The following is a 16,175-nucleotide window of genomic DNA, read 5'->3' on the forward strand; positions in this document are numbered from 1 at the left end:
CTTGCTTTTATCTTCGAGAAAGTCATACTGGTTGGCTTTGTAAAAATTCTTCTTGTTCGCATAAAACTTTCCGTCATCGGAATCTGAGCTGTCTGTAGACGAGTCCTCAGTAGAACTGTCAGTCTCTGGGCAAGATGTAGCCTTCTTTGCCTTTTTCTTGCCCGTTCCGAAGCTTTGTGTCTTGCTTCGCTTTTTGCTTTTTTCTGTCTTCTTCGCTCTAATCCGAGGAGCTAGAAGAACTGTCAGAAGAAGAAGAAGAAGAACTGGGTACTCCTTCAAATCGAACACGCTTCTTCCGTTTCTTTGCCCTTTGCCTTGTCAAATGTCAACCGACGACCCAAATATCCCGGGAAGTCAGTGCCTTTCTTCTGCTTTTTGCCGTGCTTTTTGGCTTTCTTTTGTGTGTCAAAAAGCTGAGCAATCCGTGCATCAACCACATTCTCCAGTTCCTTCTCCGTATATTTCTTGGAGGCAGAAGGTTTCTTGAGAGCGGGTTTCGGGAGTGGTGTTGTGGTTCTCTTCCACTCCGTCTGTACCTCTTCCAAAGAGGTCTGGTTCATATATTTTGCCATCTTCGGGTCCTTGGCAAAATTGAGCATCATCTTTGTTGCATCGCCGATCAATTGACGACACTCCATCTCTGTTTGCTCCGCCTGAGTAGGCCGAGGCGGGCCATACTCTCTGCCTGAATCTTCGTTGTGATCCCAGCCCGCATCTCCATATGCAGAGGGAGTCGACTGATCATTGCCTGAAGCCATAGGTGCCGCGGAAAAAAAATTCGGGGATCGGATTTCCCGTAGAAGAGAAATCGGCCGTGCTCTGATACCACTGTAACAAACTTGGACACTCCAAGTCAAGAATCAACCGCGACAGCACCAAATAACCACTTCAAAACAATTCACAGATCACAATAGATTTGCACTGGCCCGGCGGAGTTCCGTGCCTAGAGATATTGGCCCCAAAGACTGGCGCCCCTTTCGGTATTTCTTTTTATATTAATCAATCATCAAAGTACAAGAGAGCGGTAGGGTTTCACTCTCAGACTCTGCGTCCAGATGCTCTGAGAAGTGAGGCCCTCACCACTAATTTAAAGGTTACAAGGGATGTCCAAAAGCAGAGCCCCAAAAGCTTTTAAAATCAAAAGCATCAGTTCTCCCTCTCTCTTAGAGAGTCTTTTCTCTTTTTTTTATAAAAAAAAAGTAAAAGCAAAATTCGCGTCGCTCATCATTTTCCAAAAAAAATAATTATTTTTTTTTTAATAATCCGCCTCCGCGATTTCCGGAATTTAGGGTTTTTGGCAAAAATTAGGGTTTGCAGGAATTTTAGGGTTTTTGGCAGAAATTAGGGTTTTCTGCTGTCTGCCACGTCATCACTTTGTGACAGCTCACTTCTTGAGGAAAAAGTGATTCTATCCCGTCGACGGAACCATGAAACCGGCCCGTAGGCGATAGACTTTGGCTTTCACCCAAAACTTTACTTTAAGCTTTAACACACAGAGAAACCTTGCAGAAGGAACCTGTAACGGGAATTAACACTTCAAAGCACACACGGCTTGGAAGTTAGAATGCTCCGAGAAGACGCCGACAACATGTAGGCCCCAAAAATTGGTGGCCCTTTCGATATTTCTTTATTCCTTTAGAAGGTAAAGTTACAAAACTAGAGTCCTGAGGATCTTCACCTGTATCCAACTAGATCACAAATGTTCTCGCAAAATCTTGACAACATGCCCCAAAACTCGCCTTGAAAAAATCCCCCTACTGGAACTTGCTTTCAGAGGCAAAAACCCTCTGTTTTCAGCCCAAAAATAGCAATTACAGCTCGCTATATTTACTAGTTTTAACCCTGTTTTCAGCCCTAAACAGTCCCGGAACTGTCCTCTAACAGTGGGCTTTTGGCATCCATACGGCTGTAATACAATCTAAAAACAACACATAACCAGCGCTGAAAATGCACCTATAAGATGAGGTATCACCCTCACCGGTGCGTGCTTTTGGATAACAGTTAGCTACTCCTATTCTTGCTCAAAGAGGCTCTTGCCTCGGCACAACAGCATAAGACCACACAGTTGTACATAGGCCAAATGAAGAGCCCTCTTGTGGGGCATCACGTTACTGCACGTAGGGGAGAGAGAGCAGTGTAGAGTGTGCAAGACATCACTTCTTGTACTACATGTACATGAGAGGGAAAGCTTGCACACAATAACTCTTAACCTGTGACAATCCACCATGTGGCTGAAAAATGCAGCCCACGTTTTATTTTAACACTTCTCTCTCTTTAGTTGGAAAATGCCCAAAAATGTGCGAAGTGGCACTCATGCATTACTTCCCCGCTTTGGACCTTTTGGTATAAAAATATCAGAACCTGTTGCTCAGTTGACTTAGCGGCACAATAATAAAATATTCCCCTTGTCATTCTGAAGCTAATGACGCGAACAGATTTCGTGGCCCAAAATAGCAGTTCCCTAAATTTTAGTAGATGCTTCCATTAGACTCTCACTGGTCATCTGATCATCTTTCACCACTCGGACCACGTCCAAAAATGCAATGTAGCTCAATTCTCGGGTGATTTTCTCTTGGTGACTCCACCTTGGCATTGTGCCTCCATTGAGTTAGTTTCCTAGTATCCACCAACTTATTAAGTGTGGCGAGGGGACCTAAATGACTTTGAACTGAGCCTAAACACCCTTTTACTACTCGAATTCTAGTGCCGACCAACCTTCCGTCTGCGGGTAAAACTATTGTTTCACACTGGCCATACAATGTCCGGCCATTTGCAACTTCAAAAAGAGGGTCTCAAAAATTAAACAAAAATCATCGGAAAGAAACCAACAACTAAGGTTAGCAGTTGCCACGTCCTCGTGATGAGCTACCTGCTGGTCAACACACACCTCCAAAAGGTCTCTTCTGGCTGGGCATGCCCAAATATGAGAGTGGAGGCTGATTTTCACTTTTGTGAGTGGATTTTCAAGTTTGAAGCTTTAATGGAAAGCTTGCCTACTTGTCTCATGTAGTGCGATGATTTGCTCTTGTGCATCTCTCTCCCCCCTTTGCACATATAATAACGTCCCACTAGTTGGGCTACTATAACAAACTTGGACACCCCAAGTCGGGAATCTGGCACCACACACGAGAGAGAATCACTTAAAAATACTTCATATTTAATTCATTGTCCAATGAGTCAACATGGTCCGGCATAGTTCCATGCCGGAGAGATTGGCCCCAAAGATTGGCGCCCTTTCAGTATTTCTTTTAGTATTAATGCTTGAGCGAAGTACAATTGCCCGTGGGTCTCATCTGCTCACAAGCTTGTCATCACAAGTGAGCCAAAGAGAGCCCACGGGACTTATTTAAAGGCCCTTGGCCATGGAAAAGCAGTGAATAAAACGATTCCAACCTCAAAAGCGCTTGGATCCCAAAAGCAGCCAACGCAAAAGACGGAATTCCGTACGGCCTGCCACATCAACACAACAGCGCGTTTTGAGGAAATCCATACAGCCAACCGCGTCAACAATTCAACGCAAGTTGCGGATTTTCGTACAGCCAGCTCCTTCGCTTTCTTTTATTTCCCTAGTTGTCCCCAAGGCCCTGTCGACAGGTGCCCATATGTTGGGACAACTTAAAGCATGCCACGTCATAAGTTTGTGACATACCCCCCTCTTGAATCGCCCTCGATTACGTCTGCAAAACACATAAGAGGCCATAAACCAGTTCAGTAGACACTGACTCTAAGTACCGACGCACTAGACAAACACAAATCTAGCACTCGCACAAAGACGACTCAGTCAATACACAATCACATCATATCAATCGCATAAAAATTGATTCCAAATCACATGAGAGTACACATCAATCAGATTCATGTCCGAGAATTCCCATTTTAAGTTTTCTTATTCGTAAAGTCATACAATAGAATATTGTCAACACAACAGTATCCTTGAAATCCAAAGAGAAATCAGTGACTTTATTCCATCCAGGTAATATGTGACAAAGGAGCAGAGTGACTCCCCTCTCGTGCAGTCCAGTCTACACCAAATTCAATCCTGCTGATCTACGGGATCTTTTGGAATAGACGCAGCTAAGGTAAAAGCCACAAGGTAAAGTTCCAAAATCTGAGAAGTATCTGCTAGGTCTTCCTCCTCCCTCCACTTCGCATCCAATTCAGGATAGTTCTTGAATTTCACTAAGAACCGCCAAATCACTTTACCTTTCACTTTCCTTTCTTTATGGGCCAGGATCTCTTCCAGAACGAGTATCTACTCACTCTCTTCCACTTCGGGTTGCTCATCAGGCTCCCTGATAACTCGCACCTCACCCTTAAAGCGTTTCAAGAGACTTACATGAAAAGCGTTGTGAATCTTCCAAGTGTCTGGCAACTTGAGTCTGAAGGATACATCATTGCGTGAGGTGGACGAAAGTTCAGGGCCACGACTGTCTTTGTTCTTTATTTTATGTTATTGCGTCGTGGGATCAAAGAGCAAGGATTGGGCAACAAGCAAAGGATGTGTTCATGACCCAGCTTATCACAGTTGTGACTATGTTTCAATCAGTTAATGCAAAATCCAAGGTTTATGGAGTTTTTACAACCTCCTTCAATGTCAAAGCAAGCAAAGCAACATCCTCAACTTGCGTTGCATGTTGAAGCTCTCAAAAACTGTTGACGTGTAAAGTCACTGAAGAACAGAGCCAACCTTCATATCACGGCCAAGGGGCCTAAACCCTAAGAAGAACAAGCATCAACAGAAGAAGTCACTTATGGGACTCCATCTGATGGGCCCATGTGACAAAGGAATTAAAATAAAGCAAGACACACACACACACACACACACACACAAAAAGACACTTGCGCAGGAACTAATGACGTGGCAACAATACGGACGCTCCGTAAATTGTGCTAACATGCTGACGTGGCAGCCTATACGGATTTCCATAATTTGCGCAGCTAACGTGACAGTTATACGGATTTCTGTAAATCACGCTAGCAGCTTTTGGGCATCTACTTTTGGACTAGATGCTTTTGAGTTTGAAGGCTTTTCATGTAAACTGCTTTTCATAGGCCAAGGGCCTTTAAATAAGTGCAAAGGGCTCAGTCTCCGACACGCTTCAGAGAGAAGGTGCAGAGCGCGAGTACAAGCATTGTACTGAGTTCAAGTAATATAAAGAAATACAGAAAGGGGCGCCAAGGTTTAGGGCCAATACTCTCTAGGGTGGAATTCCGCCACTCCATGTCATGTGTGCTCTCTCTCTCTCTCTTTCAGTTCGGATGTTATTGAAGTGCTAAAAGTCTATTCAATCTGTCCTTTTCTATTGGCACGTGGTGCTCGTCCTATGACAGTGGTATAAGAGCATCAGGGGTGTGCTTTTCTGAAAGCATAGCTGTCCTACAAAAGAGCAGACAGAGCAAACTAGGGGCTACTCGAATTTTATTTGAAGAGTCTTCGTGTCCCGACCTCGGACTTATTAGGCACTCCCACCCTTACTTCATCGCACATCGGGCACGCTCCCGTCTTCATTGCTCTGTCTTACAGGGCATAAGCCATAAAGAACCCAAGACATGGCGTTCATGGATTCAGCATAATATTTGCAGTTTCTTCTCGCCGAGCTTCACGACATTCTTTCGCTACATCCTCAGTGAAATCTTCGGATGCTCCAAAGTTTTCAACAATTTTTGAACTACATGTTACCCCCTCTGATGCCCCAAGTGGTACCTCCTCCTCCGACACCAGAAAGTACGAGAGCTTCCAATCGGCAACCTTCTCAGTCGTCTGTTCCGATCGGGACCCTGATCCAATGCAACCGCCATTGCCCCTAGGCTACAATGGTTGGAGCCTATATGGATACCCTTATTATCCGTACCCAGGATACCTGCCTAACCAACCCAAAGATTTCAAGGATGGCGGCACGACAGTCAAATTTTTCACCTTTTCCGGGGTGAAAGATCGAAAGAAAGCATTGCAGTTCCTACAGCAATTCGACAATATCTATGCTTTGGGGAACTATACAGAAGAATCCAAGATTTCTACAGCAACGGGATTTCTTAAAGATAATGCTATGCAATAGTGGAGTTCAATCGCAACACAACCGCATGCTCGAAGGACCTGGAAAGCTTTCAAGACAGTTTTAGCACGCAATTACATGACTTCTATGTTTGAAGTCCATTTTGGCAGAATGGGGTAACTTGAAAATGCTTGCCACCGAAACCATGGACGATTATAACCAAAGGTTTCTCGACGTGTACCTTCCCATGTCCTTCTTTAGGTTAGTTCCCTTGGAGGCCCAATGCGAGCGATACAACATTGGACTACCATCACCATTGCACGAATATTGTCTCTCCAAGCAACTTATGGACCATGCCGCGATCGGCTAAAAACTGATGAAGGGAAAGTTGGAGTTTACCACAATCCGGCCACTAACCATAACTCTCCACAACAATGAGCAAATTCTCGAGAGTCTCGAGACACCCAACCTCAAAGGCCTCGTCTGACACAGCGTCAGCGAAAAACCCTTTTACAAGAAGGCCGATGCTTCGGATGTTTTCAAACAGGACATACATTTACTACATGTCTTGAGCGAGCCTCGACGTCTTCGGAGCAACCTTCCGCTCCCACGACAGGACGATCCTAAGTGCCACCTCTAGCCAAGAGAGCTAGACCCGCTATTGGACTAGTCCTTGATATCTATGGCATACGCCTTGAAAGTACAAATGAATTGTGTCGAGCATATGGCAAAGTCAATGGCTTCAAAGCCCTTATGTTCTTTGACCCCGGAGCTACAGAGAACTTCATCCATCCAAAATTCTTGAAGCAGATGCACTTTGATTATGATGCAGAGGGTGGAGAAATTGAAGTTGAGCTAGCCACGGGGCAAACTCAGAAAGTGGTACCGCTCATTGGTGCTCTTCCAATGACTATCCAAGATTCTCATGGAAAAGCTGATTTCCACATTATGAACTTGGGCAATTGCGACGGGGCATATGCCCTAGCACGACAAGAATGATGTCTCTCCAGGTTCGAAACCGAACCATCACCGTGATGCTGAAGGGCCAACCAGTCGTCCTCAAAGTTCAGTTGTCTGAACAAAACCCTAAATGAAATCTCTAGGTGTTTTTATAGCTAGATACTTTTGAACACTCTTTGAGAAAGTTTTGAGTGAAATGGATACTATCTGTTTTCAACTTGTCTTGGTGCCGATTTGAACTGTTTGACTCTGGTTTGAATACTGGTTTCAATGATTGGTGATTTTACTCCCAAGTGGAGAAGTGAGAAATGTTGTTTTGGTATTGTTTGAACCTCGGAACACCGCAAACGGGATGTTTGGGGAGCGTTTCGTTGTATGCCCTCGGAACGACGCAGACGGGATCTCTAAACCTCCAAGCGACGCAGACTACGTCTGGGGAGCGTTTGGTTGTACAGTCTTCTGAGCTCATGGGCCGGACCTTTTTAGGTTATTTGCGAGGAGAGTGACGAGGTAGTCGTTGAGTAGCTTCATACCGCAGACCGTTTGTCTCGGGGGAGAGCTCAGCGGCGCTGTCCGTAACATGCATATGTGAGCATTTGTGTTGCATTGTGATGTGTCAACCACTGAATATTCCTAATTGGATGAGATTGCCTAAGTACGTAATTTTACTGCATCAAGACACCTGTGGTGCGATCTGGGTGTGATGGCTAGTTTTACTATGCCGGAATATCAAGAGTTCCAATCTGGACGAAAGGAGAAGCCAACTCCTTCATCAAAAGAGTCGAAAGGAGAAGCCAACTCCTTGATCAAAAGAGCCGAAAGGAGAAGCCAATTCCTTAACATAAAAAAGAGAAAACTGATTGTCCCTCGAAAAGTCCCTCGGAAAATTTTGAGCTAACTTGAGTTGTTTTGTAGATATTTTGTAATCGCGGACGATTACTTTCTTTCAAGAAGGGGGGATGTCACAAATTGCTGACGTGTCAAGTCACTGAAGAACAGAGCCAACCTTCAGATCACGGCCGAGGGACCTAAACCCTAAGAGAACAAGCATCAGTAGAAGAAGAAGTCGTACCAGCTTATGGGACCTCGGTCGATGGGGCCCAAGTGACATAAAGGAATTAAAATAAAGCAAGACCCACACACACAAAAAGACACTTGCACAAGAATTGATGACGTGGCAGCAATACGGACGCTCCGCAAATTGCGCTCACATGCTTACGTGGCAACCTGTATGGATTTCCGCGATCTGTGTTGCTGATGTGGCAGTTGTACAAATTTTCGTAAATCACGCTGACAGCTTTTGGGCATCTGCTTTGGACTAGATACTTTTGAGTTTAAAAGCTTTTCATGTAAACTGCTTTTCATAGGGGCCTTTAAAGAAGTGCAAAGGGCTCAATCTCTGGCATGCTTCAAGGAAGCCTCTGAACGATGCAAACCTGGTGTCTGGGGAGCGCGTAGTTGTATATGTAAGGTGCAACGGAATGAATGACTTTGCTCAAGATGAGTACTCCGAACTGTGCTCAAGGGTTCCTTTTACTTATGGAAGGGAGAGCCTTCCGTTCCTTTAGTGAGAGAGTGCAATGGACACAAACAAAGTGGTGAACACTGTGAATGAAGGTGCTGAGACTGAGATAGAGAGAGAAGAATACGACACCAGAATGTTGTCAAACCCTCCTCCGAAGGCCCCACTCTCTATGGCGAGAGCGGTCTACTTATGATTGCACAAATCTCTACAATGCTTTGGACTTGCCGACGATGTCGACGACGATGAGGACGACGACGAGACGGGGTGAAATCTGAAAATGGTAAGGGCTGAAAACTGCAAATCTTTATCTACTGAATTCTGACTCTACGTCGGTGACAATGCGACGACGACGCGCTGAAAACGCAGATGCTGAAATCTGCGTTTTCCAGGCTGAAACTGCAAACTTTGTGGGATCTGACCGTGCGGCCAGGATCTGCTGCGAAAAGGTGAGATCTGCGAGGTTTGGGGGTTCTTCTGCGGGTTCTAAATGCTGAAAACTGAAAACGTTGATGCTTGTGGGGATTCCATCGCGAAGATCTGCAAAAATGCTGAAGTGTCTTGCAGATGCAAAAACACTAGGGCTGAAAATGGTCTTGCTGTGGAGAATCTGCTAACGCTGGGGCTTCTGCTTGGTCTACTATCGCAAAGGATTTGCAAGAGCAAAAACGCTGGCTGATCTGGTCCAAAAAACGCAAGCTTTCTGCTATGAAGCAAAAACGCTAGGGCATCTGGGGGTTGTGCTGAGAAGTTGCCTGTTGAGCGAGTGCTCCTGCTGCCTCTTCTGCCAGAAAGTGCTAGCTCTGGTTTGCTTATATATTATCTTAGCAAAATTGCCCTACTCAGTTCCCAATAAAAGTCACTTAATAAATAAGTGAAAAATGTCAAAAATAGGGAAAATAGGTTTAATGCACTGGAAAATTCCTCTGATGAATTCTGATGGGAATGCTGATGATCATGTTGTGTGCAACCGGAGGATATGCATCTAATCTAAGTGTCTGGTCATGCACGGTCTACAAACAGACTCAAAAAAGTGCCAGATCACTTCCTATTCTAGACTAACTTGATTGAACTGAACCCTGGTCATGCTGTAGCTTGCCACGTGCACATAGGGTTAGATGTGTCACGTGGCAGTATACTTGACACCTCCAAGCGATGTTCGGGAGCGTTTGGTTGTATCAATCCTCTAAGCTCATGTTATTTGCACGGAGAGTGAGGAGGTATGGTTAAGCAGCTTCATGCCTAAGACTCTCTGTCTCAAAGGAGTGCTCAACTGCGCTATTCGTTGTCCCTTGTAACATGCATATGTGAGCATTTGTGTGCATTGTGATGTGACAACCACTGAATATTCCTAATTAGGTGAGATTGCTTGGATATGTAATTTTAGTGCATCAAGACACCCGTTAAAGATCAGTGCTATCGAGGTGCGATGGCTAGTTTTGCTACGTCAGAATGTCGAGAGCTCCAATAAGGAATGAGAAAACTGATTGTCCCTCCAACTAACTGAGTACTAGTATTGTCATCCTTGTCCAGCTTGCCTTTGCCGCAGTTCTCTAGCGAACTTGTCCATTTGCTTTTGACTTCACAATCTCGAGCCAAACAAATTGTCGAGTTCCTTGAGAATTGTGTCGGTGCATAGGCCGCTAACCGATGGTGAATCCGCTATCCATAGCGGCTTGATGGGTCGTAGTCATCGTGGGCCGTGGCTGCTCGAGCAAGGGCAGGCCATGATGAAGTTGCAAGGACTGGAATTCCGAGAAACCTTCTCGCACTCCTAGGGTGGCCGCACGAATCCCAAGCCGCAAGATCACCAAGTTGTCTCTCTCTTGATCTCCAATTTCTTCGCTCCTCTACTATTCCGCAAGGCCGATCCTCCAAAACCTTGTTGCCGTTGCAAGGTTTCTCTCAAATCCTTGCTACTTTGCCTCCCAAGCAGCTTCTTTACTCCCTCGTACAAGTCACTGAAGCAGCGCCAAACTCTTCACCTTTGTTGTCACCTCGCCTCGCCGCGGGTCGGTTGCCAGCAAGTGCACCCACTGCCCAAGGTGAACCGCCCCTACACGCTAGAAACAATGTTTTAAAACGCTAGCAAAAACTGGCACGGGGGGGAGGGAGGGATGGTTCTGCGTTGGCAGCGTTGCAAAACGTGAGAAGGTCGTCGCTAAGGCCACGGATGTGGAGAATAGGGGCACGTTCTTGCGAAGTGTCCTAACAAAGCGTCCAAGATCAAGCCAAGGACAACAAGAGAGTTCCAAAGCGGCAGGTGAGCGTCCAAAGAAAAGAAAAACAAAGGTAAAATTGGTTCCAAATTCGTGGGACTGACCAGAATAGACCAACGACAGTATGGAGCTCTACTAAGCGTAGGGCAAAGTACGTGATCCGGAAGCCCTTATCTTCTTCGACGGAGGAGCCAAGGCAAACTTCATCTCGACTAAATTGGCCGCTCGAGTAGGAATCACCAGAGAAAATGGGACCATCGATGGAGAGAATTCTAGCGGGAACCAAGGCAAGATGTTGCATTACGCTTGTCATAGGCAAACTTCGATTGCATTGCCACGGGTATTTAGGGCACGAGGACTTCTACATCATGCCTCTAGAGGGGTGTGGCATCCTTTTGGGGTGCCACAGGTCCACAAGAACGTCGTCGTGGTTGACTATCAGGTAAGAAAGGCCATGTTGAAGAATGAGAAGGGCAAAGAATTTTTCTTTATGTAAAATTGAAGAGCGAGTCTGTCCCACTTGTATCGTCTTCGACCGTTTCAAAGTTAATAAAATCCAGTCTTTTTGTTTACTCGATCTACTTGAATGAATTAAATGAATATAAGAAGTCAAATATGTCCGACTTAGAGAAAGAACGACAAGACTTTTTGCAAGCTCAAGCCGATTGTTTCTTTGTCCTCAGTGACCTAAAAATCATACAATTGATTTGATTCCCAGCAGCACGCCACCAAATCGGCCACCTTACAAAGTAAGCAGAGCCTAGAATGAGGAAATTATGAACCAAGTAAAGAGCTTCTTGAAAAGGTTCTATTTCAACCCTATACATCACCTTATTGTTCTCTAGTGCTTTTCGTACTAAAGAAAGATGGATCTTGGAGAATGTGCATTAACTATAAAGCTCTTTCTACTGCATTTCCTTCTTCTTGTTACCGTTGAGCGGAGCTGCCTCCTTTTGAGCGGACACTGGCTTGTCAGTAGGGTACGTAAGTGCGCCGGCGTGCATACCGAATCCCTGATTTGCATGACCTATAAGTCTCAAATTAAAGTCCGCTTCTTCTGCAAACAGTATCGTCGTATCCCCGTGGACAAATGGCAACAAAACCGCTCAACTTGTCACTTGAAGGTAATTTTCTTAAAGGAAGAGTATGGTAAAAACATATCCCAAAACGTGTGACAATAGTAGTCTTTCTTGGTCATCCTAAGATGATTCCAAGTTTTGATTAAACATCCTCTTCATATTCTTTCAGGAGCCATGCGAAGAAGGTATGAAGAAGGTTCCCCCTCTTTCATCTGAAGAAGGTTCCATGCTCTCAAGACATCTGCTAAATCTTTCAATTTTTTTCACTCTCTCTCTCTCTCTCTCTCAAAAGGTGAGCTTGTATCCTTTTTATTACATAACTATCCCAAAATCTCCAGCTTTAAGTAAAGAGTATCCCCCTCTGCTTTCAAGACATCTGCTGAATCTTTCAAAAAAAAATTCTCTCTCTCTCTCTCTCTCTCTCTCTCTCTCTCTCTCTCTCTCTCTCTCTCTCTCTCTCTCTCTCTCTCTCTCTCTCTCTCACACACACAAAAGGTGAGCTTGTATCCTTTTTATTACATAAAGGGCGAATTGTCATTTACAAAACTGGCCATAGCCTAATAACAAGATACAAGCAAAGGTGAAAAAACCCTAAAGATAAGATAACCGTGATGCGCAAAGCTACGGGTAAAACCTGAAGGATTGGTACAAGAGGTAAGGATGCATGCAGACAGGACTGGGAGAGGAAGCCGAGAAATGATGAATCCATAGTAGCGCCCGTAGATCTGAATAATAAAAGGATACAAGCTCACCTTTTGAGAGAGAGAGTGAAATATATTAAAAGATTTAGCAGATGTCTTCCCCACCAAACAAGCTCATACTTGAGAATCCCATGTACTCCAAGGGACAGACAATCCCCTCCATATGTATTACTGATTGTATAGGTAGCAATTTGACATTCCACAGAAATCAAAACCATCCCAAGTACAAATTGAAAGATTAAATGCTTGCATACAAGCATCTGAAGAACAAAACCAAAACTATCATGTAGCTGCAAGACAATCACCACTTTAAATAGTGTGGAGTCAACATAATTTAACAAAATGAATCAATAAAAGCTTGAAGTAGCACTACTGATTCAGGGGCAGGATTCAAAAACCACAGACTAAAAAGAAAATATCTAAAGACTTTCCCAGCATATATTGGCAAAAGGCCATCAAAGACGTACATTTACAGGCGTGAACATTACGGATGATAAGAGAAGAAAGATAGCGACCTGGATGGACTTACATAATCATATGCCCCTAATCTAATCACAGTTCTCCAAAGCCTGCAAAAACAGTGAATAACTGCTGTTAGACTCATATAGCTCATTGTCCACCTTTAATCCTTGCTTTGCAGATTGTCCAAATCTTTGCTGAGGTAGGAGAGATGGTGGGTCTCCTCCACGAAAACGGAGCAATGACAAACAATGCACCTCTGGCTAGAGGACTTGGAGAAAGAAGAGCAACAATTTCATGACAAGACAGAATGTTGGAAAACGACCATTTCACCCTCTACAGATGTGTGTAATGCATGTGTGCATGCATGTATGTGTGTGTATCTGAATGCATGTATCTATGTGCGTATGCAAAGGTGTACATTCCTCTATACACAAACATTGTATATGTTATACGTACATGTTACATGTTCACAGCATCTTATACACACACAATGTGGCAAGCCTATACATATTGCATGGAATCTGCCAAACAATTTAGGCAGAAAAGCATTTGGATATGTCTGTCTGTGTGTGTGCACGCAATGTGGTATGCGTGGGTGTAAAACTGTAAGTGTGAGGAGAGAGAGAGAGAGAGAGAGAGGGCGGGGGGGGGGGGGGGGGGGGGGGGGGGGGGGGGGGGGGGGGGGGGGTGTCACAAAATCCTCTATGCATCCCCGCATTAAAATGGACTTACTTGAGCAAGTTAAGGTTCTCCCCGTAGAACTTGGGGGGCCGGTAGTCCATGCATCTACTGGCAAAGAAATGTTTCAACTCACGAGAGAACTCAGCTTGTTCCTCGGGAGTGCCAGCATCAAGTTCTGGAGGCTGTGTGAGAAAATCGAGCACGCCTTGCCGGGTATCATCAATGTCACCATCGTCCTCCTCCTCGTGCCTGGAGGGCTCAACATCTGCAGCTTCTGCATTGTACGCGTGTTCCAACTCTTGTTCTGCATCATCCACATCCTCATCAACATCGCGATCATCCTGCTCTCCACGGACGTCATCAGCCTCATTATCATCATCTTCCTCTTCGGCAAGAAGAGGACCAGAGTACTCTTCCTCTTCAGCCTCTTCAAGGCCTTCGAGCTCGTCTAGAAGCCTGCGCTCTTCATCCTTGGCGCCTGCGCCCACATCCTCCTCCTCCTCCTCATCTTCCTCTTCGTCTTCTACCTCGTCATGCTTGCCCTCTTCTGATAGAGTGTCGTCGTCGTCGTCGCTTCGCTCTAGCGCTTCGCCTTCTCCGCCATGGTCTTCCATGTTGCTAGTAGAAATGATCATCACTTGCAACCCTGTTCCTAGAGTTTCCTGACCCTCCACACCGCTTCCAGCAAATTAACCATACATTTGCCAAATTTTACATCTAACTTGACCACCTATATCATGTTCATGAATCATGATGGATGAGAGAAAGCACATGACATGCAGTTAGAACCCAGGGGACCATTTACACCAAAGACTCAGTAAAAAGCATCAAACATTACCGAGTTGTACATTGCTGTATAGTTTCTCCCGACTACCTTCCCCTCGCTGATGGTGAAAAAAAAAACATTAACGAGCCCATTTACACCAAGACGCAAGAAGTCACACAAGCCCAAAGGTATGAATGGTCAAGATATTTTAAGCATCTCCTATGGACAATCGACAAACGTGTTTCTTGTGTGTGTGTGTGTGTGTGTGTGTGTGTGTGTGTGTGTGTGTGTGTGTGTGTGTGTATTAAGTCTAATACTTCTACACAAAGAACCCTATGTTCCAAAAACAATTGTCTTTAAACAGCATAAAGGTATTTGCACGAAAACGATTCCGTATTCAACTCATTTTTCTATAATATGGTCCAAATGAGGAATCATTTCAACTATTCTATACATAAGGATTGATATACATAAGGACTGCAAGTGTTTATATGGATGAAATAGGCCTTCATCTCCAAGGTCAGTATACAACTACACTAAACAACTTTAAGCAAAGATAGAATTCTCACATGCATCCATCTAAGCAAAGCAACAGATTCATTAGCATTAGATACATTTTACAAGTATCAAAGAGCCTATCAATTGTAATTCATGTCGTACTTTTCTTTTAAATTGCTAATGTCCTAAGAGTTAATTTGAGTGTAGTTGTCGAAAGAAATCATTGCCCCATTTTTAATACCAGTTTTAAAAAGGTCATAACTCCTTTAGAGATTTTAGTATTCCATTTATGTTATAACTTTTTTCAAACATCATTTTTTGGAACATTTAAATGGTAAAAGAACCCAAAAGATCCCTTACCATATTGTTTTTAGAATTCATCAAGGTCAAGTTTCCATAGTTTCACATTTTTGAAAAGTTTCATGATTTAGTAAACCAAGCCAGCATCAGCATCGCACACTCTCAGAGTAGTTACATGGTTATCATAAGAGGCTTCAAAGTAGTATTCATTTCATCACCAATCTTAATTTGCCAAACCATCCCAAGCAGCAACCATCATGTCTGTTTTTTTTTTTTTACAAATTTTATGAAAAGGTAAGACAAGTTAGTCATGTTGTTTACTCATGAGACAATGTGTGAGTAGTAACAGAGAGAAGAAAAAACATGAAAGCCTAACCAATGCTCCTAGGCTTTGAAAATCAAGTTAGCATCTCTTATCCAAGGATGAACAGAAGGGGAAACATTAATGCTAGTAGTAAATGAGGTCTAAGAAAGTACATCAGTAAGATACTCAATATGAAAACATTAGATAGGAAACAACCAACAAAAAAATTAATCGGAGTCAAAAGCGCAACTTTGAGTCTTAGAAAAGAACACATCATGTATGGAAACAAAATGTAAGAAGAGGGATCAAAACCAAAGCTAGGTTGTGCCAGAATAATCATTAAGGGAAGTACAAAAAGTATCAAAGTTTAGGAAGCAAATCAAGAAGACAACAGAATGACCCAAAAGAGTTTCAAATAAGAAACTTTAAAATCAACGAAAACATCAGTCAAGATTCAAGGCAGGAACATCCAAACTTGAAGAGTATATATGATGGAAGACTAGTAAAATCAAAGAGGAAGAATCAAAAGAAGATAACCAACTATAGCTAACACTTGTCTATAGTATGAAAAGGTCAAAAACTAACTATGGTCCAAGTCAAATGCATCCCATGCAACCATCCTTATGGGTCAAAATTAAAACCTAAGAGAATTTAGCACTTTTATAAAATTTTAAAAAAAAATCTAAAGAT

General features: G+C 43.8%; 1 protein-coding gene across 1 annotated transcript in view; it reads right to left on the minus strand.

The window, feature by feature from the left end:
• Positions 1–14,300, minus strand: part of LOC147458114 (AT-rich interactive domain-containing protein 6-like) — a 31,429-nt gene extending 17,129 nt beyond the window's left edge. The window contains exons 1-2 of the mRNA XM_086512861.1: positions 13,669–14,300; positions 13,004–13,043 (exon numbers count right to left, since the gene is read on the minus strand). Coding sequence (XP_086368987.1) covers positions 13,004–13,043; positions 13,669–14,252 — 624 coding nt within the window. The 5' untranslated portion in view covers positions 14,253–14,300. The remainder of the gene's footprint in view (positions 1–13,003; positions 13,044–13,668) is intronic.
• Between the last annotated feature and the right edge of the window lie 1,875 nt (positions 14,301–16,175).

Source organism: Adiantum capillus-veneris, chromosome 5 (genome assembly GCF_014529385.1).
Source record: "Adiantum capillus-veneris isolate H3 chromosome 5, ASM1452938v2, whole genome shotgun sequence".
Lineage (NCBI taxonomy): Eukaryota > Viridiplantae > Streptophyta > Polypodiopsida > Polypodiales > Pteridaceae > Adiantum > Adiantum capillus-veneris.